This window comes from Aquarana catesbeiana, linkage group LG04 (assembly GCF_042186555.1).
Source record: "Aquarana catesbeiana isolate 2022-GZ linkage group LG04, ASM4218655v1, whole genome shotgun sequence".
NCBI classification, from domain to species: domain Eukaryota; kingdom Metazoa; phylum Chordata; class Amphibia; order Anura; family Ranidae; genus Aquarana; species Aquarana catesbeiana.
Genome location: NC_133327.1, coordinates 266,237,072 through 266,258,931, shown reverse-complemented (window position 1 = coordinate 266,258,931; position 21,860 = coordinate 266,237,072). Strand labels below are relative to the sequence as shown.

Here is a 21,860-nt window from a genome sequence, read left to right as displayed (position 1 = left end):
ATTTTAGGGAAACAATAGCCTCCACAATGCGCCTTTGCCTTGTCATCCTGTCACTTGAATATCACAGTCTTTCTCCTCCAATCACATATACCTTGCGTTCAGTGAAAAGAACGAAAGGCTTTTTCTGAATAGAAGAGATGCTGAGCAAGTGATCTCCTTTTCATATCTGTACTGCAGTCTCATCGCCGGACGTTTGGTGCCAACCAAAAGTAAAAGTTCTAACAAACACTGCAGTAGCCGAACATGGGGCACACTTTGTTAGGGGTAACTTATTTTTACTATGCAAATGTACAAAAATAATTTTTGGCTATACTCCAGTTTTAAGGAAACAAATTTATTATATCTTTTTTAAATAACATCCTATATATGCGCTAATAGATGGGATGGACTTTAAATATACTAGTGTTTGAATGACACTTTACATTTAAAAAAAAAGTATATTGTGTTTAAGAAGTTTCTGAGTTATTGCCTAAGCCATTAATCAAAGCAGTACTCTGAGGTTATTCAAGACAAAGTGTTACATGGGTGAGCGCATTTACAGTACAGTCTGAACAATTGTTCATAACGGGAGATGATGTAGCAAGGCTTAAGATCAACCCTAGTGCTAATGAACACAAACCCTTCTTTTCTCACCCCATCCAGTCTACAGACTCCCTCCCACCGCCTCCTCCTGTCCTGGCATCTGAGTCAAAGCATTAATGAATCGAGCAGTTTATCAGAACGCTTGGGAACTGTCCTTTCCTCCCCACAACCCCCTCCTGTGGTCCTGGACATATACAGCGCAACTAACCATGCTGCGTATTGTCCAACTGTCAACTTCAGAAGAGGGTGCAGTGAGACAAAGGCAGAGGAGAGAGTGAAAACACATAAACAGAACAGTGCCTGTAGAGAGACAGAGGTAAAGAGAGAAAGACTGAGTAAATAGCAGGGGCAGAGAATATATAAGAGAGAATAATAGACTGATTCAAAGACAAAGTGGTGATTACGAGAGGGCCAGAGTCATATGTACTTTGGAGAAAAAAACAATAATCTGAAGCCTGGTATTACAGAAGAATAACAAGATACAGGACCATTTATCTCCCATCCTCGGCGAAACAATTTGGGGAGTATACAATGGAGCTCCTGTGGTGGACTGTGTCCGTGATGTCATGCCTGGCTCTACAACAGATTGACTGTGCTCCAATAAGTAAGGAGCAATACAGATTACCCGCTAGTGTCCTGCAAGGTGAGTCCTTCAGAGCAGGTGCAGTAGTTGGACCATTATTGGCTAGAATACAAGCTCTTCCTCTTTGATGTTTCCTCAAAAGATCATCTACTGTTTACTGTAATTATAACTATAGACTGTACTGAAATTCATCCAGACTGAGGAAATAATATGCTTGATTTTAATGGTTAGAAAGTTTTAAGTTAAACTAATTCTATTTTTTAGCCAACAAACGGTATCACTAACTTTTTCCTTGATGGAGAACAATGTGCAATGCTTCATTTCTAAGAAGAAATCAAAATTTAAATCTATTTTCTCCATCTTTTGGGTAAAATTTTGCTAGTTTTCAGAAATGTTAATGTTTCTATAAAACCAGATCAATTTGGCACTGGCATGTCACTGTGGGATTTTAGCAATGTACAGCAAACTCTGTTGTTTGGTCTATAGTAAAAGTTTGGTGAGTATCTAAATGTCCCTCTTTTTTGACAGCCCTGTCTAACAAGGGAACTTTAATTCTGGAAGTGGCCCTTAAAACAGCTCTGCAGGCTCTGGAGGGGGCAGTTAATGAGCACAATCGTCGTCAACTGGAGTGTAGAGGATGCGTTCTCTGCCTCTTCCCAGAATGTAGCAGCCTCAGCGTACAATGTAGAGGTTAGTGGTGTCATTTCATAGTTCCCCTTCAAAATCTACTCAGGTAGAATGTTCACAGTCATTTTATACACTATGAGAACATAGCCCTACCAAGACACACGTATGTTTGATTTTTTAAATCTCTCTTCCTATAATATTTGAAGGCTGTCTTTAAAAACCCTGTCTATTAGATCCAAAAAAATGTGATCACAAGCAAAATGATCAAAAATGTTAAAATATAAAAATGTAACTGTAACTGTGTAAAGGACTGGTTCTGGGTTCTATATAGGATAGTGTATGTATTTATGTAGTAAATTGCACTTCTCCCTTCATATCTTAGTGAGTGCTTGGTTGGCTTGGTTCTCATATGTGTATAAAATACAAAGCTGTCTCTGTAGTGTGCACTGCGATAGTATGCTGACATCAGGATATTTGAATAAAGCAGCGCGAAATCTTAATAACACAAGCTTTGTATGCCTGTTATTAGGGGGTGTGTATATAAAACAATACTAATTTCAAAAACAAAAGGTGAATATAAAAATATAACCTGATTTGAGAAAGTAGTGTCACACTTAATTTGGTTTGCTTTAATTTGTTAATTAGCAGCTTCTTGTCTCTCTACATATAGGATGTTTGGGTTTATACATATTTCTGAGGTAATTTTATGATCTAATTTAGTATTTCTTAACCAAGGTTCCATGGAACCCTAGGGTTCTTCCAGACGTTGCTAGGGGTCACCTCAACAGTGAGCAATTTATGACTTTCAGATAATTAACTACTAATACGGATAAATATTTTAGCTGTCTGTAGAGTGGGCATTCTTCCCGCTGACCATCACTGTGATGAGTTCCGTCTCCCACAGATCTAAGGGGGTCCTTCTCAAACTAACAATCAGTGTAAGGGGGGCCTTCTCCACTGGCCACCAGTGTAGGAGGGCACTTTTCTGACCACCAGTGTAAGCGGGCATTTCTTCACTAGACCACTGATGTAAAAGGGCCCTTCTCCACTGACCATCAGTGGAATAGGGCCCTTCTCCACTGATCACCACTGTAATGGTGCCCTACCCCACTTACCATCAGTGTATTGGGGCCCATCTCCACTGACCACCAGTGTAATGGGAGCCCTTCTCCACTGACCACCAGTGTAAGGGGAGCCCTTCTCCACTGACCACCAGTGTAAGGGGTGCCCTTCTCCACTGACTACTAGTGTAATAGGAACCTTCTCCACTAACCACCAGTGTAATAGGGGCCCTCTCCACTGATCACCAGTTTAGGGGGGGACTTCTCTTTCCACCAATGTAAGGGTACATTTCTTACTGACTATGAATATGAGTGAACACTACAATGTTCTGTGTTTCTGTTCAGGCAAACATAATTACTGAAAATAATTGTAGCGTATAAAGAAGCCCTTAGTACCACATAGTTTCCTCGTTCTTTCCATTTTTATTGTACCTTAGCACACTGTTTGTGTTTGCATACTGTAAGGAAAATATAGTAAGTAATAGCAGGGGTTCCCTGAGACCTGAAAGTTACTTCAAGGGTTCCTCCATGTTTAAAATTCTGGTCTAGTTGGTCAGCATTTTTTTTTTTGAGGTCACAAAAAAACAAGTCACCGTTTATTGCTCATTTGCTTTGAATGGTTTCATCAACCTGATAATAGGCTAACCACATGTATACATGTTAATATAGCGCCAATGCACCATTGTTGACCTCCTTTTGAAGGTGCTAGTTCCTGCCCTCTGACCTTAATACTTTCTGAGACACTTATGCCCTGTACACACGGTCGGATTTTCCGACAGAAAATGTTCGATGGGAGCCTTTGTCGGAAATTCCGACCGTGTGTAGGCTCCATTGGACAGTTTCCATCGGAATTTCTGTTGCACAAAATTTGAGATCTGGTTCTCAAATTTTCCGACAATAAAATCCGTTTGCGTAAATTCAGATTGTGTGTACACAATTCCGACGCACAAAGTTCCACACATGCTCGGAATCAAGCAGAAGAGCCGCACTGGCTATTGAACTTCATTTTTCTCGGCTCGTCGTACATGTTGTACGTCACCGTGTTCTTGACGTTTGGAATTTCAGACAAGATTTGTGTGACCGTGTAAATGCAAGACAAGTTTGAGCCAACATCCGTCGGAAAAAAAACGTGGATTTTGTTGTCGGAATGTCCGATCGTATGTATGAGGCATAATTCAGAAGAAGCATGCAAGTCAAGAAAGTCTTGTTCTGAGTAAGTGACTGAAAGTATTGATGCAAGAGATTTAGCATGGTAGTCAGATCAGCAAAGGTAGTCTCCACTTTTTTTATAGTAAAGGCTGATATAAGGTACAAATGCTTTATTTAATGTTCGAACAACATTTGCTCTGGCCGCTTACAGGAAAAGACACCGCAGCAGAAATGGAGCCAACCTGTGAGGATCTGCTGACTGCAGAAAGTGAAGCTGATCCAGTGGAAAGGAGCTGGTCATTGAGCCGACTGTGTGGCTTTTATCAGCGCTTCTGCTCAGAGGTGAACAGCACATCACAAGCTTGCATCAAGGCTATGGCTGGACACTGCCATCTCAAGCTGCAAGAGTGCAGTAAGAATGACTTGTAAAGCAAATTGTTTGTCTATCGTGCATTTGGACCTCAATATGAAGTTTGATATATTTTCCATAATGTGTTAAAGTAAGCATTCTCAGTCTTTGCATGGTAGATTATTGTTAGGCCTCATGTACACTGCTGCTGGTAAACAAATGTTTAGGAGCAGTTGGGAGTTTTTTCAACTGCCCCTAAACTCTCCAGTTTGTTATCTTATCTGTCCATGTACACTGGGTCGTTTACAGTCATTTCTAGGCAGTTGAGTTTAGAGGCATTTTTTGAAACACAAAAAAATGCGTTCAGAAGCTGAGTTTACAGACATTTCAAGTGCCAAATGCTTATAAATGCAGCTAAACCCGATAACTCACGTTTAGCCTCATTTCGTTTACAGGAGTTTTTCATTTTTGGCTATTTAAAAAAAAACGCTTTTAAACACAAACGCAGCAAAACGCTGCTAAACGTGGCATGTAAACGCGGCAAAACGGCCGTTTTAAACGTGGGTTACTATCTGTCATGTTAAATCGTTCAAGAGAGATTGTAAAAACGTCCCGTGTACATGAAGCCTAGTTTGGGGCAAATTATTACATCCTAAATACATTGCTCAAAAAAATTAAAGGAACACTTTTTAATCAGAGTATAGGATCAACTGCTGGGATATTGATCTGGTCAGTTAAGTAGCAAGGGGGGTTGTTAAGTAGACATGGGCCAAACACCCCCCTCTTCGGTTCGCAGCAGAACTCCCGAACAGGGTAAATGTTCTAACCCAAAAAGCGAACCTTATTGAAGTCAATAGGAGTCAAACAGGGACAGGAAAAATAAAAAATGTGCCCATCTTGAAGGCTTATGTGCAAGTAATTGGCCATAAAAGGGGTATGGGGGTCTGGGTACTGCCCTGGGGGACATGTATCAATAACATTTCTTTTTTTAAACAATAGTTTTTTCAGGAGCAGTGATTTTAATTATGCTTAAAGTGCAACAATAAAAATGAAAAATTCCTTTAAATTTTAGAGCCGCTTAATCCTTAATGTGCCTGTAAAGTGGCACATCTGTAGCATGTATAAAACATGCTGCAGCAAAAATGTCATTTCTAAAGAAAAAAAAAATAAAAATGACTTACGGTTGCAATTGCCGGCACCCGGCTATTGAGAAAATAAAGAAAAAATGGCGTGGGGTCCCCCCAGTCCATATCAGATCCTTTAGGACTGGTATGGATTTGGTGGGTTACCCCACACAAAAATGTAAAAAAAAAAAATAGCGTGGGGTCCCCCTCAGAATCCATACCAGACCCTTATCCGGGCATGCAGCCCGGCAGGTCAAGAAAGGGGGGGGTGAACGAGCAACCCCCCCATCCTGAACCATAACAGGCCACATGCCCTCAACATTGGGAGGTGGGTGCTTTGGGGCGGGTGCTCCCCAAACCACCTTGTCCCCATGTTGACAAGGGCCTCATCCCCACTACCGTGGCCAGTGGTGGTGTTGTGGGGGTCTGCAGGTGGGGGGCTTATCATAATCCTTGACAAAGGGACCCCCAGATCCCACCCCAAACCATGTGAATGGGTATCGGGTACATAGTACTCCTACCTATTCATCAAAAAAGTGTCAAAAAGTAATAAACACAAGAGACAAGTTTTTGACAAATCCATTTATTAAAAAATAAAAAGAGGGCTTACAGATTCCGATAAGCCCCCTGCCTGCAGACTCCCACAACCACCAGCCAGGGTTGTGGGGAAGAGGTCCTTGTCCCCGTCAACATGGGGACAAGGTGCTTTGGGATGGCAAGGACACCAGTAAACCCATGTTTGTTTTAAAAAAGAGGAAATTTTGATAATACTCCTCCTGATCAAACTGCTTTTGGTGCTATTACAAGTTATTTATTATCTTATTTGTTATTTTATTATACAGAATTGGAAAGTGACATGGATTATCTCAGTGACTCACCAGATGAAGGAAGTGTATGTAAGTATAGTTAATCTCCTGAGCATCTAAATCTGACAAAGGAAATCAAAGGGGGGGGGGTACAGTTTCCTGTTGGTATACAGAACAAAATACTTAATATTATTATTATATAGGATTTAAATAGCATCAACAATTTGTGCTGCACTTTAAAGGGGGACAGTACAGTTACAATACAATTCAATACAAAGGGGTTAGGAGGGCCTTGCTCCTGACTCTGAGAACCTACAATCTAATTGTATTTGGTTCTTGAATTAAAATGTTCATATAGGGAATGCATAGAGTTTGCCATATCATTTCTGGATGCATTATATTCAGAAGTAAAAAATACTTTTCATCCTGTTTTTTTGTAGAATACAAACTGTATACAAGTAATAAAAAGAATAATAGAAAAAAAAGTATATACTGTCTATCTATCTATCTATCTATCTATCTATCTATCTATCTATCTATCTATCTATCTATCTATCTATCTATCTATCTATCTATCTATCTATCTATCTATCTATCTATCTATCTATCTATCTATCTATCTATCTATCTATCTATCTGTCTATCTATCTATCTGTCTATCTGTCTATCTGTCTATCTATCTATCTATCTATCTATCTATCTATCTATCTAGATAGATTTAAACTTTAAAACTGGTGCTTAGGATAGTTTAGAGTTGATAATTATCAGATCTGTAATTTTGGCTAATGTCATATTGACCTCATAATTAAGTGTTATTGAAAGGAGAACTGCCTATGACTTTTGAAGGTTTCTCCCTATTGTTGGGGCTGATATACAACAAATGTAGAGGCTATTCAAAGGCAAAGTAAGTGTTAGGCTCCATTCACACTAGCGCGTTTTTTGATGCATTTTGCATTTTGCAGAAATGCATGGGAATTTTTTAACATGGGTTCCTATGGAACATGTTCACATCAATGCTTTTTTGTATCTCTGCGTTTTTGGAAAGGGTCGGGGACTTTTTTTCATGCAAAAAGCAGCATTTTGCATGTAATGGATTTCAATGGACAAGCATCAAAAACGCAAGTGCACCGTTTTTGCAGCGTTTTTGCAGCGTTTTTGATGCGTTTTTGGTGCGTTTTTGCCGTTTTTTTTTTTGTAATTTTTTTTTAAGACTGTAAAAAAAAATGAAAAAAAAAAAAAAAACGCAAAACGCAAATCGCGGCAAAAACACCGCAAAAACGCTACAAAAACGCTGCTCAAAAACGTGCCAAGCATGAAAAAAAAACCTCCAAAAACGCTCAAAAGCAACATGCATAGGTGTGAATCGAGCCTTAGTAAAAAATTTAAGCCATCATTCACTCCTAAAACCCAATGATATGCTTGCAATTTTTTTTTTCTTTCCCTCGTACAAGATTGGGTATTCAAAGTGAACACGTGTTAAACTTATTTGCTAACATTTATTTTACATTGTGAACATTCTCTACTTCATTAATAAATGAATCTCCTTTTCTACCCTTTTGTGGAAAATGAAAAGGTGACGAGGCTCAGTTGCCCTAGGAAAAGCTCATCCCTTTTAGGCTAAAATATGTTTAACATATGTTATTTTTCATGTTTGACTGCATTTTCAACAGCAAGTATTCTGACGTTATGTGAAGGACTAAATGGGGTTTACTTACTAAAACTGGAGAGTGCAAAATCTGGTGCAGCTGTGCATGATAACCAATCAGGGTTTTATTGCCGCACACCAGCGCGTTCTGCGAGATTGCATGTGATTCGCACCTCACTGCAGTGCAAATCACATACGATGTCAGTGCAATGTGATTTCCGCCATACAGATAGTATGGCATGTATCGCATCGCACTCGCACAGGACCCTTTTTTTGGTCGGCACCTGAATCGGACCACCCATGCGATCCGATTCATGACCGAACTGTCAGTTCGCAGTGCGATATGCAAGCTGAAATGGGGTGTCAATACCAACGTATTGACACTCCCGGCAGTTCGCATAGGACAGTGTGAACTGCTGTGTGAGTCGGGTGCGATGCAAGAACCGGCAGTGGATTTGCAGGGTTCCCGCATCGCACAAGTGTGAACCGAGCCTAAAGCTTAATTGAACATGCTGAAGCTAGAAGCTAATTGGCTACCATGCACAGCTCCACCAGATTCTGAGTGCACCAGTTTTAGTAAATCGACCCCAATATGGGGTCAATTTACTAAGAGATAAATACCGCAATGAGTTTTTGAGTTAAAATAACTCATGCAGTATCTCAAAAGTAGTCAATTCACACAAAAAAATGCAGTATTTCTCAAATGCGTTAAATATTTATGTTTTGCGATATTTAGAGCTTACATTTTGCATTATTTTTGGCATTGTTTTTTCACAATTTTTTTTTTTTTTTTTTAATGAAGTCTAACACTGCACTAGAAGGCAGACAGCAATATTGTGAAACTATAAAAACATTCTAGTGTGCTTTTGCTCACAAAACAACCTCTCTCTGATGTTGCCATTTATTTACATTCCTCAGCTCAGAGGAGAACATTTTCACGCTGATACATTGTATACTTTTCACTTCCTGGCCAGTGCAGAGTCCCTCTAATTGTTATTTTGTACTTTTCTAAAATACCGCCAGCAAACACCAGGTGATAAATAACGAATGTGTGTGTTCTTTAGTGAATTGACTTCAATAATGATTTATCTAATTTTTTGCAGTATTTATCTCACTATTTAACAAATGTGTGGTATTTTCCTCACATTAGATATTTTACTTTAACCCCTTCGCGCCGACCATATGCAAATATGCATTCATGGCTTGAAGGGGTTAAACCAAGGTGATGCAGCTGCAGGCATCACTCTGGTACCGTTTTTTAATGCCAGTGCTTGGCTTTTAGGTGATAACAACTGATGCGGCTAAAAGTCGCTCGCCGGTTATCCTAAAAGTCTAAAAGTCGCTCGCCGGTTATCCTAAAAGTCTAAAAGTCGCTCGCCAGTTATCCTAAAAGTCTAAAAGTCACTCGCCGGTTATCCCGCCACCTTCTGCTGCTCTTCCTGGGCCTCCCGTCCCACTGGGAGACCCGAGCCATCATTTGGCTCTGATCAGGTCTCCGATGTAAAATCCAGGAAGTGACATCACAACGTCACTTCCGCTTTACTCGGCAATGGCGGCAATTTTTTTAAAATGACAGCGATTTTGGCGATCTGAATACTTTTAAGTCCAAAGGAGGGATCGGGGGTCTTTTAGACCCCCGATCCCTCCATAAAGAGTACCTGTCACCACCTACAAGGGATGTTTACATGTGATTAGAATTTTTTTCTTTTTTAAAGGGACAATGTAAAATAAATAAATAAATAAACAAGATTTTTTTTTTTTTAAAGCATAAGTAAGTCGCGCCCGCAAATGTAAACAGTGATCACATCATACATGTGAGGTATCGTCGCGATTGTCAGAGTGAGAGCAATAATTCTAGCAAAAGACCTCCTCTGTAACTCTAAACTGGTAACCAATCATTTTTTTTAAAGCGTCGCCTATGAAGACTTTTAGGTACCGTAGTTTGTCGCCATTCCACGACTGTGCGCAATTTCAAAGCATGACATGTTAGGTATCTATTTACTCGCCATAACATCATCTTTCACATTATACAAAAAAATTGGTCTTTCTTTACTGTTTAGGTTTTTTTTTTAATTCATGAAAGTGTCTTTTTTTCCCCAAAAAATTGCATTTGAAAGACCGCTGTGCAAATACCGTGTGACATAAAATATTGCAATGATCGCCATTTTATTCTCTAGGGTCTCTGCTAAAAATATATATAATGTTTGGGGGTTCTCAGTAATTTTCTAGCAAAAAATATGGATTTTAACAAGAAATATCAGAAATAGGCTTAGGCATAAATTGACCCTGTTATTATCTCATGCGATTTTTCCAAAAAATGGGTCACGTGACCTTCATATCACATGCAGTAACCTTTAGTGAATTGATATTATGCTAGAATAAGATAATAATTAAAGCTTTCCATTTTTGTTTCTCTTTATCAGTAACCTGTGGACGGACTATACCACCTGTCATTAACAGCACTGGTCCCAAAGGTCGTATAGTTGGAGGGAGTGTTACCTCACCAGGGTCTTGGCCATGGTTGGTTAACATTAGACTCAATGGTGAGCTCATGTGTGGAGGAGTCCTGATAGGAGATGCGTGGGTCCTTACAGCTGCACATTGCTTTAATGGGTATGAAATTCATTCTCCCTTTTTTTTTGTATCCAAATTGAATTACTTGATCACTAAGCTACATGCCTGTGCTTTTTATCTAATAGGACTGCAGAATTATTTTACAATTTGCCTATAAAAAACATTCCACCTAAGTACTATCACAATTTGTACATCTGAGCACATACAGAAAGCATCTGAAAACTATGACAAATGAAATAGAAGCTTTCAGAAGCATCAATTATTTATTCCACATGATAACTATTTGAATATGTACCATAAAGACAAAAGGTCTGGTTAATTAAGGTGAGAAGTGGTGTTAAACGCAGTAAGGTAATCAGACATCCAATCATGAGCTAATTCTTTATTTTGTTATTCCCCTGCACATGATTGGATGTTTGTGCTTACTCCACTCTACTTCATTGCATTCATCTCATTTCACACCTTGCAAATCAGATCCAAAGTGGACAGCTCTCCTAGCTTCAAATACTGCTGGGTCCTAAAGCAGCTCTTGTAAAGTCTATTGAGCAATAATATAGCTAATTTTGGCTTGGTCATGCGATTTCTTGACAATGTAGTAGAATAAAAAATCAAAACAGAAAATATACTAAATAAGTATAAGGCAATATTAGGATATTAGCTGAACCCTGCTATTTGTGGCACTTTGCACTGCTGTTGAGTTTACTCAAAGTACACTGATGACTGAAATTATTTATGACACTAAAAAAAATCACATTGTCATATGCTTATGTGTGTATATTCTATGTGCAATTTAGGGATGTAAATGAATTGCATTGGACAGCTGTTCTTGGAGAATATGATCTCAGCAAGCAGGAAGATGGAAAAATGGTCTTCCAAGTGAACAGAATTATAATTCATCCTAAGGTATTCAAGCTGAATTAAAGTATTATTAAAAAAAAAAAAATCAATCAATAAGACACAGGCACAGTCTGTGCATGTGTGTTAAATGTGAGCTACAAAAATGTTTACCATTCTTTAACCTAACCACTTCAGCTCCGCAAGGTTTTACCCACTTCCTGACCAGGCCATTCTTTGCGATACGGCACTGCGTTATTTTAACTGACAATTGCGCTGTCGTGTGACACTGTACCCAAATAAAATGTATGTCCATTTATTTCCCAACAAATAGAGCTTTCTTTTGATGGTATTTGATCACCTCTGCAGTTTTTATTTTTTGCGCTATAAACAAAAAAAGGCCAACAATTTTGAAAAAAAAACAATATTTTTTACTTTCTGCCGTAAAACATATCCAATAAAATTTTTTTTAAAATCTAATTTCTTCATCATTTTAGGCCAATATGTATTTAGCAACATATTTTTGGTATAATAAAAACCCATAAACCGTATATTGATTGGTTTGCGCAAAAGTTATAGTGTCTACAAATGGGATAGATCTTTAGCGGGACTGCGACATTGCAGCGGACAAATCTGACACTAAGTGACACTTTTTGGGGACCGGTAGCACCAATACAGTGATCAGTGCTTAAATGCTCTGACATGGTATAAATAACATCAGGGGTGATCAACTTACTTGGTCCTATCTCGATCCAGTGTTGTGCTCTAGTGCAGCAGCACTGCTCTCTTTTCCTCTCCTCACAGAACTCAGTGAGAGCAGTGGGAGCCTTTGGCTTCTGCTGCTACCAATCAAAGCCTGTGAGAAAGGAGCAGGGGGCAGGACGGGGGCCAAGCTGCACTGTGTGTGTATGCACACAGCACGCCTCAGGGGCAAGCCCACATGTGTGCACCCATAGGAAGCAGCTTCCTATGATGGTGCACCAAGAAGAGGAGGAGTCCGACCGCTCTGTGCAATATCATTGTAAGTACCAGGTAAGCATAACATGCTGTTTTTTTTTTTTATTAAAAGTAAATTTAAGCTATGCAATCACTTTAACAAATAAAGGACAGTGGCATAGCTTGCAACTTTCTGAGATGATAACGGGGAATGTCTTTTTGTGCAAAAACACATTTGCAAAAGGTGTGGCCATGTTACACTTTTGGTAGGGAAGGGAAATCATGAAGAAAAGCATTACGGAATCTCCAAAAGAGCCAACAGGTGCAAACAATTCAAAAAAGTGTACAAATGACAAAAATAAAATGAACCTGTACTGTAGATGGCAAAGTAACAGGTTTGCATAATAGTGTGCCTCCTGTGCTGCTAATACTCCATTTACCTGCTTTAGCAAAGTGAAATAGTACTTCTGGGTATGGGTTAGCATGTGGCTCTCTTTCCTTCCTCCCACAAAACAGCACTAGTTGTCTAAGCAGCCAATCTCCAGGCCTGAGTACTGTCATGTGGGGGTGAGGGGAGGACTATTAGCTCTGTGTAAGCTCTGGAAACATCAACTCCTAGCAGATTTGGTTCTGGTGAGTGAATTTGGAGGCAAGGAAGAAAACATCAGGTGATGAAGGAGTGGTGGTAGTGGCAGGGGTGTGCTATAGAAGGGACTGGATACATTTCCCTGAATAGGCAGGTTCATATCAAACACATTGATGCTTTTATTGGCACAATTTTTTCTTCATATAGTAACATTTGAAATGTAAGCATTTAGAGACTGATCATAAAATTTGCAGCAATATAACAATTTATAATGCAGTACATTCAGCACATGTCGTAATAAAGATCTCTACATCAGATATAAAAGGAGGCACTTGTGGAGGAAATATGGAGAGATAGATTTGTCTAAAAAAGCACTGTCTCTTCAAATAAAAACATAGTTGGAACTATGTTATGAAATGATAAAATAGATTTTACCCCTCTGGCTTAAATGTGATCTGGCCTACAAGATGGGACACTACTACAAACTTTGCCCAAAACCACAGGAATCACAATCTATGCAGCTGCTACCTGGATTGTCTTAGGTGTTTCCTTATTTGTAAAGCAATCGTTAAATACCGCAATAGCTTATTTATGAGTGCAGTGCTCAGCGATCAAGCACTTTTCTATCAAATAAGCATGTGTTGCACTGAAGAAGGCCACCTTTAAGAAGGTCGTTCTTGGTTCTTACTTTTGTATCGGAATGTTTCCCAAAAATCCCCTTCTGCATGCAAAGAAAAGCTATGAACTTTAGTAAGAATGATGGAGTGCTAAATAATTTCTGGCGTTTCTATGTTTAACCTGGAGCAGATGGTCAAGGACAGCTGAAAACACAGACAGCGGTTCAACAGGCTAGAGTTAAACCTGTGTATTATCCATATACTGTACAATGATAGTGCAGCCCAAGAGAGATCGTGAAACTGAAAACAGATAATGGCAAAAGGCACTGATGTTAGTGCAGTTGGCAGGAACAATCTGAACCAAGCCTAAATTTGAATGTTAATTGTATGCTTTATTGACAGATGTATTTAATGTAATTAGTAGGTTTCAGACAAGTACCTCTCAATTCCAAGCCTCAAGCAAATCCAAAAGGTTTTATTGTGTGGCGTTGGTTCAGGGTTAAAATGTCAAGGCAGTACAGTATGTTTTTTAGTTTTGGATGGAGAGGTAATGAGTTAGACACCCCCGTCAATTTTCTTTTTGCCTTATGTGCCCCTTATGGGGACCCTGTTCATATGTCCTGGTTACCAATGTCACTGAGAAAAAAGGGAACTACATTTTAGAGTTGTTACCATAGTAAGGGTAGAAGGTAAATCGTCCAATGGGGACAATTGTTTTGGTGACAACTGTGTAAGTCAGGGATTACCCTCATTTGGATAGATTTCCTGTCATTTCGTGTTGTGTCCCCAGGACAGAAGTGAAGAAAAATTAAAAACCTTTGGCTATACATACACTTTAACACACATTGGGGCAGATTTACTAAAACTGGAGCACTCAGAATCTGGTGCAGCTGTGCATGGTAGCCCATCAGCTTCTAACTTCAGCTTGTTCAATTAAGCCTCGACAATAAAACATGGAAGCTGATTGGTTTCTGTGCAGAGCTGCACCAGATTTTGCTCTCTCCGACTTTAATAAATCTCCCCCATTGTAATTACTATTCTAGTGACCTGTGCAAAATTCCAGAAAACATGCCCTGTTAGGATACTTGGATTGAGAAGCACTGTTTTATTTTCTATTGAGAACATTTTTGGCAAACCAGACAAATCTAATTTTGTATATACCTTATTATAGTTTAACCAGAAGACCTTTAACAGTGATGTAGCCTTGATAGAGCTGACAAATAAAGTGAGAACGTCTGAGAGAGCAATACCTGTGTGTCTGCCTTCGGCACCTGTGGACCCTGCTCCTGGCACAAACTGCTACATTGCTGGATGGGGATCTCTTTATGAAGGTCAGTCTAGCCATACATTATCATGCCACGAACAGTAACAATTGTGTAAAAGGGCTAGTATTTTATATGTGGGTGATGTGTATTGATAAGAAAAAGAGGAAGGAAAAATGCTTTTTTGCCACTGTATAATGATGAGAAAACTGCAGATAAGAGGAAGTTCTTCAGTGCTTAGATAAAACAGTAATTTATACATACTGAACATTACACCAATTGTGACACTGACCCATATAAATAATTAAGCAGGTTTTCAAGAGATATAATTGTCTTGCAAGAGGATAAAGCTTGTTTTATAGGGATGTGGTACCCAGGTCAAATGCAGAAAGTTGCCATCTCTTCAATAGATGTACCTTACATTCTCCCTTTCCATGAAGAAATGCAAAAATGTAAAAATGTATAAGTGAACATTACTATTTATTTGTAAAAAAAAAATACAAAAAAATGTATTAATGTTTTTTTATACAATCAGATGGTCCACCCTCAGATGTTGTCATGGAAGCCAGCATACCAGTCATGAGTCAGGAGTCCTGCATGAGGACCCTGGGGAAAGAGATGTTTACCAGCACCATGTTCTGTGCAGGCTACCTTACTGGAGGCATTGACTCTTGCCAGGTAATGGATTGACTTCCAAAACTATTACAGTGACATGGATAGATTGATCTGTCTACCTGTGAAAATTTTGTTAGGGGTAATTATGCAAATGAAAGCACTAGTTAGCAACTGCAAAATTAAAAAAAAAGCATTGTGCTGTTTGAATAAAATCTGTCTATGCAGTTTTCTTAAGTGTTCTAAGTAGCACTCGCAGTCTTATTTGTGGCCATTTTTTGACAAGTGAAAGAAAAGTTCATCTACTGCATATGCATTAATACCAGAGCTTCATAAACTTTTATGTAATAAATATTCTCTTATTTCATTGCATCAAATACACAGTAATTTATACTCTATGTTTTAAAAGCACACATTACCTTTTAGTAGAGAGTAATTTGAGGTTTGGCTAAATTATACATAGTAACTTTGGTCCAGCTTGGATATATACATATATACTATGTATATACCACATCTGACTGATGCCTCTGGAAAGCAACGCTTCTTCACTAATATCCACTATCTTTGGAGTCCTGCACCGAGGGGCTGTACCTATACTTTCTGAACACAGGAAGCTGAATGAATGCAAAGTGTTCTCTGATTGGACGAGGCAGAGAGGTGGGTTGTGACATCACACTCTCCACCTTATCCAATAAGAGAACAGCTTTCAATCATTAAAAAAATGCAGAGCATTCTCATGTGCTGAGGGGTTGACATCTTATGTTCAGAATGTATCAGGCTGTCCCCTCAGGACAGGATTCGGAAGGAAATGGAGATCACTGGAGTAGTGGGATCTACTTTAGTGATTTCCAGCTTCCAGGAGCATTGGCCAGGTATAGTATATACATAGTTACATTGATCTAAGTTGGGCCAGTCTAACTATGTATAATATTGCTATGCCTGGAATTATTCTTTAGGGTATCATCCAGGGACAGCATCTACTTTTTTGGGGCTAAAGATTAATGTGGGTGAATCATCATTTGGTTACAGCACCACATCCCATAAGTATTTAGAGAAGGTGAAGGAAGAATTCATGGGACTTTTCAGATGCAACATGTCAATTAACAACGGTATCTTTAAAAATCCAAATTTTATTAGAAGATGTAATTAAACATTATAATCATAAAACTATATACAATCATGACCCAAGAAGCCCACTAGGCTTCTTCAGGTGTTGTTTTATCTGCTAAGGGTCATGATACTCCCACGATTACACATATATAGTGTGAATATCTGATCTGAACTAATCACGAGATGTTCTCAGTAGTGTCAAACCAAGATGGACCATGTGTGACCACATGAGATATACTGGGATCAGAAATATTTACTATTGAAGCTGCCCGAGCCACATGGCCAGAATTATATTCCAAAATGAATAGTTTTCTGTACATTGATATTAAATCCCTCTGTGAGGACCCTATGCCCCCGTTTGGTCATCTTCGGTAGTAAATATTTCTGGTAATACTTTAAAGTAGATCTAAACCCAGTCACTAAAATTATATATAAGTTTTAACACGTTAATATAACTTCAAAAGTTGTTTTCAGTCTTTTTAAAAAGACAGCTTTCATTAACATAACACTTGGGTGGGTGGTGCCAAGAAGGTTCTTGTTCAGACACTTCCTATTATGAGGTGACAACTGTCTGCCAATCGTGCACCTGCATCGAGAGTTTGTCACACATGCTCCTTGTTGAGACTATGACCAACTCAAATGCCAACTCAGGTGCCAACTCAAATTGTGCATGCATTGTCCAGCATAGTTATTATAAGAAAGCTGGTCCAGAGCAATGAGTATTTTAAGAAAATAAAAAACAGAGAACAAACAAATTGCATTTGTTATTGATACACAGTGATTTCTAAAGAAACTCTGATACAACAGCTATCTGACAACTAATTAGTCAAGAAAGCCCATCAAAAAGCCAAAGCACAATTTCTTTTCAGAGCTTCAATTAATTTGATGAGCTAATCAGCAATAATCTAATGTGGTGATTTCCTCTATAGGGAGACTCTGGAGGACCTTTGACCTGCCAGGACCCTTCATCTAACCAATATGTATTATATGGAATCACCTCCTGGGGTGATGGCTGTGGAGAGAAAGGAAAACCAGGGGTATACACTAGAGTAACAGCCTTCATTGACTGGATTGGAAGCCAAATGAAAAGTGAGCAGTTTGGTTTGTGGTAAATGTCGACTACAGAATTTGACACTTTATAGTATATTTGATTGAATTAATACAAGACAGAATATATTATATAACAGTATTTTGTCTATTCTGTGTAGATACAGCACATACTGTGAAATTTCCACACATACTGTAAAGGTGAGAGAGATTCATGCCGTTACTAAAAAGGGTTATTTCATCTACAGAGTCAAGCCCCACTCTTGAGCCATCGTGTCTTGAATTGCGTGCGCTGAGCGATATTCAACAAAATAATCCAAAGTCAGAAATCAACTCCATCTGCTCTTTTTATAAGCAGTCCTGTCCAGGCCCTCTCAACCCTGAGGCTTGTACCCGGCTAGCAGAGGAGAAGTGCAGACAGAAACAGAGAAGATGTGGTGAGTCCCCAATCAAAATCCTACGTATTTATAAATATACTGTATACTGTATATTTATATACACTCAAAAAAATTAAAGGAACACTTTGAAAACACATCCGATTTCAATGGTGAAAAATATGATGGATATTTTGAATATTTATGGACTGGGTAATGTGTCAGGAACAAAATGATACCACATAGTTTGATGGAAATTAAAATGATCCATCTACAGAGGTCTGAATTCAAAGACACAGCGAAAAGTGAAAAAATGATGCAGCAGGCTAGTTCATTTTGCTGAAATTTAATTGCAGCAACTCAAAATTGTACTCAGTAGCTTGTATGGCCCCCACATGCTTGTATGCATGCCTGACATCGGGGCATGCTCCTAATGGGAAAACGGAAGGTATCCTGGGGTATTTCCTCCCAGATCTGGAAAAGGGCATCACTGAGCTCCTGAACAGACTGAGGTGCGACATGGCGGCGTCAGACCGATAAATAATTTCCCTGAGGTTACATAGTTACATAGTATAGGTGTTCTATCGGATTTAGGTCAAGCAAGCGTGGGGGCCATTCAATGGTATCAATTCCTTGATCCTCCAGGAACTGGCTACATACTCTGGCCACATAAGGCCAGACATTGTCGTGCAGCAGGAGGAACCCAGGACTTAATGTACCAGCATAGGGTTTGACAATGGATCCAAGGATTTCATCCCGATACCTGATTGCAGTCAGGGTGCCATTGTCTAGCCTGTAGAGGTCTGTGCATCCCTCCATGGATATGCCTCCCCAAACCATCACAGACCTACCACCAAACCGGTCATGCTGAACGATGTTACAGGCAGAATAACATTCTCCAAGGCTTCTCCAGACCTTTTCACGTCTGTCACGTGCTCAGGGTGAACCTGCTCTCATGTGTGAAAAGCATAGGGTGCCAGTAGCGGACCTGCCAATTCTGGTGTTCAATGGCAAATGCCAATCGAGTTCAACGGTGCCAGGCAGTGAGCACAGGGCCCAACAGAGGACGTTGGGCCCTCCGGGCCACCCTCGTGAAGTCTGATTCTGAGTGTTTGGTCAGAGACATTCACATCAGTGGCCTTCTGGAGGTCATTTTGTAGGGCTCTGGCAGTGCTCATCCTGTTCCTCCTTCCACAAAGCAGCAGATACCGGTCCTGCTGATGGGTTAATTACCTTCTACGGCCCTGTCCAGCTCTCCTAGAGTAACTGCCTCTCTCCTGGAATCTCCTCTCCATGCTATTGAGACTGTGCTGGGAGACACAGCTAACCTTCTGGCAATGGCAAGTATTGACATGCCATCCTAGAGGAGTTGGACTGCCTGTGCAACCTCTATAGGACCCAGGTGTCACCTCATGCTACCAGTAGAGACACTGACCCTAGCCAAATGCAAAACTAGTGAAAAACAGTCAGAAAAGATGAGTAGGGAAGAAAAATGTCAGTGGCCTCCACCTATAAAACCATTCCTGTTTTGGAGGTCATCTCATTGTTGCCCATCTAGTGCCCCTGTTGTTAATTTCTTTTTTTCTTTTTTTTTTTTTTTTTTTTATAATTGACAATTTTTATTAAGCTTCCAAGTATACAATACAATTGTTGAAAGTAACATTGCATGTGCAAAGACAGCAAACATTTGGGAAAAAAAAAAGAAACAATAAAAGCATAGTGTTCATAACAAATTTCTCTAGAAAAAGGGGAGATCAGACCAGAGAAAACTAGACTGGCTTATGAAAATTGTTTGGTCCATTCTTCTCAAAGAGAAAATATGAGAGAGGAGAGAGAAGAAAAGAAAGACAATGGAAGAGGTAAACAGAAAAAGAAAGGGGTCCATACATTAGGGCTCATCTCTCCAGGGCTCCAAGTGTGTACCATCGCTCAAGGTGGGGAAGGTCCCATGGAATCATGGAGGGGGTTCCAGCCTCCTGTGCCATGGCTCCGATGTAGCTGTATGTCTATCTATTTTATCTGTGAGTCTGGCTGTCATGGATTCCATAATTTCTACGTCCTTAATTCTGGTATACAGATCAGATAATGAAGGAGGATTCCGGCGTTTCCAGTATAAGGATATTAGACATCTGGCTGCTGTAAGTATATGCGTTGCCAGCTTTTTGGCTAGTCCGGGGAGTATGACAGGAGGGAGGCCCAATATGAAGAATTTAGGGAAGAAAGGAATACCTGTTGTTAATTTCATTAACGCCAAAGCAGCTGAAACTGATTAACAACCCCCTATGCTACTTAACAGACCAGAACAATATCCCAGGGGTTTAGGTGACTTGATGCTATACTCTGATTAAAAAGTGTCCCTTGCATTTTATTTGAACAGTGTATACGTATAATATATATATATATATATATATATACATATATATATATATATATATATATATATATATATATATATATATATAATGTGTGTGTTTGTGTGCATGTTACTTGTGGCTGGGTTCATAAAGAATTAGTCATCACTAGCATGTATATTATAGTATGCAGATTTACCATACATACTGCATATAGAACGTGGATCAAATTGGTGGCTAATCCAATACAATAGGTGATACTAAAGAGAACTAAAAGGAAGGACAAGGCAGAAAAGTGGAAGGAAAGGTGTACATGTATACAAGTTTACATAGATGCAAGAGCTGCTAATCATGAAATCATCATGGATACATATAACAATTTTGGAGCTTCTTCCTGGGCCATAATTTAAGAAGTCTTGAAACATCTTACAAATGTGCTGTGTGTGACCAAACTTGCACATTTGTAAGATGTTTCAAGACTTCTTCGGTTATGGCCCAGGAAGAAGCTCCAAAATTGTTATATGCATCCAGAAAAAAATTGTTTTCTTTACACAAATCTCCCCAAAGGGTCACAGAAAAAGGGTTTGTTCTAACTATTCATATCTAAAAAAAAAGACTTGGCTGCAAGTACATTTTAAACCAATTTTCCATTTGTTTTATCTCTCTTTAAAATTTGTATCTATCTGTTGCTCACTAACTAGCAAGTCACAAATGTTCCTCAGTTTATTGTCAGTGCTGATTATATGTTTACATTTTTACCTTTTATTTTTTGTTCCTTTAACATAAAATATGAAAGTGTAGACGGTGATTCTGTTAGCGAGTTGGAAATTTGATGCTGATTAGATTTTTTGCATGGTTGTAGTTCCTAAAAATCATCTATGGGACCCAGAAGCATAACTAAGGGGTTTAATCTAACTGGCTGTGAAATGTAAAACATTCAGAAATTCTTTTAAAATAGGACGGACTCAGATTTTTTAAATTCATATAATATTTTCAGTATTTGCCTTGTGTTTTAATTCCTACGTGATTTTTCAAGGTGCACGCAGAGTGACACAGTAAGGACCTACATCGATGATTGTTCTTCTTTGAGGTTAATTGTTACATTATATTCTCTCTGTAATTTATGAGTATGAAATCCTGTAGTCAGCATAGATATTGTACTTGAAAATTACAGCCATTATCAATAATTTAGGCACAGTTAAAGTTATTATTTTAAAATACTTTGCAGATACAGACAGGCTATAAATATATATATAAAAAAAAAGAACTGGCTTGGGACAGCTGCTGGTTCCCATTGCTGAAATAAACTGGAGTGAGTTAGTGTCTGAGAAATGTTACTAGGCCAGGCATGTGATAGCTCCTTTTCTGATGTCAAGTTACCGGCACACTGTGATGTCTTTTACTCATCTGTCTTCCGTTATTTTAGAGCTTCGATCCTATCTTCAGATCCTTCTAAATTTGTTACGTAAGGCAGAAGACTCCTTGCGAAAAAACATGGACTTTTTATTCTTCACTCAAACCATCCCACAATTCATGAAAGAAATGTACAGTGACATATTCCCTTCTAGAGTCCGCAGAGACCTTCCAGGTACCTCATTCTGATAAACAAAATTAAGTTATTTTAACAATGT

At 39.0% G+C, this 21,860-nt stretch overlaps 1 protein-coding gene across 1 annotated transcript in view; it reads left to right on the top strand.

Moving 5' to 3' along the window:
• The first annotated feature begins 700 nt into the window (after nt 1-700).
• Nucleotides 701-21,860, top strand: part of PRSS56 (serine protease 56) — a 39,063-nt gene continuing 17,903 nt past the window's right edge. The window contains exons 1-11 of the mRNA XM_073629110.1: nt 701-1,225; nt 1,694-1,855; nt 4,214-4,414; nt 6,318-6,371; nt 10,350-10,539; nt 11,295-11,403; nt 14,645-14,804; nt 15,271-15,413; nt 17,387-17,546; nt 17,753-17,941; nt 21,656-21,817. Of these exons, the coding sequence (XP_073485211.1) occupies nt 1,114-1,225; nt 1,694-1,855; nt 4,214-4,414; nt 6,318-6,371; nt 10,350-10,539; nt 11,295-11,403; nt 14,645-14,804; nt 15,271-15,413; nt 17,387-17,546; nt 17,753-17,941; nt 21,656-21,817 (1,642 nt within the window). The 5' untranslated portion in view covers nt 701-1,113. The remainder of the gene's footprint in view (nt 1,226-1,693; nt 1,856-4,213; nt 4,415-6,317; nt 6,372-10,349; nt 10,540-11,294; nt 11,404-14,644; nt 14,805-15,270; nt 15,414-17,386; nt 17,547-17,752; nt 17,942-21,655; nt 21,818-21,860) is intronic.